Source organism: Pipistrellus kuhlii, unplaced genomic scaffold (assembly GCF_014108245.1).
Source record: "Pipistrellus kuhlii isolate mPipKuh1 unplaced genomic scaffold, mPipKuh1.p scaffold_m20_p_3, whole genome shotgun sequence".
In the NCBI taxonomy this organism is placed as follows: domain Eukaryota; kingdom Metazoa; phylum Chordata; class Mammalia; order Chiroptera; family Vespertilionidae; genus Pipistrellus; species Pipistrellus kuhlii.
The window spans coordinates 113,736,118-113,737,737 of record NW_023425529.1 but is presented as its reverse complement, the minus strand read 5'-3'; the positions used below and the strand labels follow the sequence as shown (position 1 = coordinate 113,737,737).

The 1,620-nt window shown below is 41.1% G+C and overlaps 1 protein-coding gene across 1 annotated transcript; it reads left to right on the top strand.

Moving 5' to 3' along the window:
- Positions 1 to 552: 552 nt before the first annotated feature.
- LOC118728352 (protein S100-A10-like) lies at positions 553 to 1,158 on the top strand. Its single transcript, XM_036454791.2, has one exon. It carries the CDS (start codon positions 629 to 631, stop codon positions 920 to 922), a length of 294 nt encoding a protein of 97 aa, XP_036310684.1. The 5' UTR covers positions 553 to 628; the 3' UTR covers positions 923 to 1,158.
- The last annotated feature ends 462 nt before the right edge of the window (positions 1,159 to 1,620 follow it).

Below are 1,620 nucleotides of genomic sequence, written 5' to 3'. Positions count from 1 at the left end.
TTATTGTCAAATTTCCCTTCCATTCTTTTTAGCCATCCTATGATCATTACTCTGAATTCTTGCTCTGGTAGGTTGCTTGCTTCTAACTCGTTTACTTCCTTTTCTGGTGATGCCTGCTTTTCTTTCATGTGTGGCCTATTTCTTTGTCTCCCCATGGTCTCTCTTTTTAGGATGTCTGGTTATGTGGTGTTCCTTCTCCTGCATTGATTTAAAGGCACAAAAGGGCCGATAAAATAAATGAGATCTATGAGGATATGAAAAGGGATCAATTAGAAATAAAAAGGGATCAACTAGAAATAAAGAAAATATTGTCTGAAATAAAAAATACTACACAGAGTCCTAAAAACAGACTGGAAGATTGCAAGAATCAAGACAAAGATTTAGAACACAAAGAGCCAGAGGACACTCCTCCACAGAAGCAAGAAGATAAGAGAATCCAGAAAGTTGAAGATAGTGTAAGAAACCTCTGGGACAATTTCAAGCAAACCAACATCAGAATTATGGGGATCCCAGAAGAAGAGAGAGAACAAGATACTGAAAGAATATTGGGGCGCTCCGCTCACTAGCTGTGTCCCCACCGCCTCCCCGCAGCCGCCGATCCCGCCGATCCGGCCGCGACCTCACCAAAATGCCGTCTCAAATGGAACACACCATGGAAACCATGATGTTCACGTTTCACAAATTCGCTGGGGATAAAGGCTACTTGACGAAGGAGGACCTACGAGTACTCATGGAAAAGAAGTTCCCTGGGTTTTTGGAAAATCAAAAAGACCCTCTGGCTGTAGACAAAATAATGAAGGACCTGGACCAGTGCCAAGATGGCAGAGTGGGCTTCCAGAGCTTCTTCTCGCTAATTGCTGGGCTCACCATCGCATGCAATGACTATTTCGTAGTACACATGAAGCAGAAGGGGAGGAAGTGAGCAGTCGCTTTGTCCTGATAAGAGTTGAGTTTTCCCAATGGGTCCCTTAAGGAATATGTGCCCCATAGCTTCCCCCTGTATAAGAATTTCATGAGCAGGTGGGGACCCTTAAAAAAAATGTACAAATAAAATCCCACCCCCATTGAACAAGAGAAAGAAAAGCCAATAAAGCCAGATAAGCTTTTGATTTTTATATTGCTTGTATCCTCTTGTCCCCACAATAAACAAGTTTCTTTTTTAGTTCCTAAAAAAAAAAAAAAAAGAATATTGGAAGAAATAGTGACAGAAAACTTCCCCCACCTGGTGAAAGAATTAGACTTACAAGTCCAGGAAGCACACAGAACTCCAAACAAAAGGAATCCAAAGAGGACCACACCAGACACATCATAATTAAAATTCCAAGAGCAAAAGACAAAGAGACAATATTAAAAGCAGCAAGAGAAAAGCAGGTAGTCACCTATAAAGGAGCATCCATACGACTGTCAGCTGATTTCTCAACAGAAACCATGCAGGCCAGACGGGAATGGCAAAAAATATTCAAGGTGATGAATAACAAGAACCTACAGCCAAAAATACTCTACCCAGTAATTCTATCACTCAGAATCAAAGGCCAGATAAAGAGCTTCACTAATAAAAAAAAGCTAAAGGAGTTCATCACCGCCAAACCAGAATTATATGAATTGCTGAAGGGGGTTATT

What these genes read in the sequence shown, in the direction of transcription:
- LOC118728352 (XM_036454791.2), top strand. Translation starts at nt 629, where the DNA reads ATGCCGTCTCAAATGGAACACACCATGGAAACCATGATGTTCACGTTT.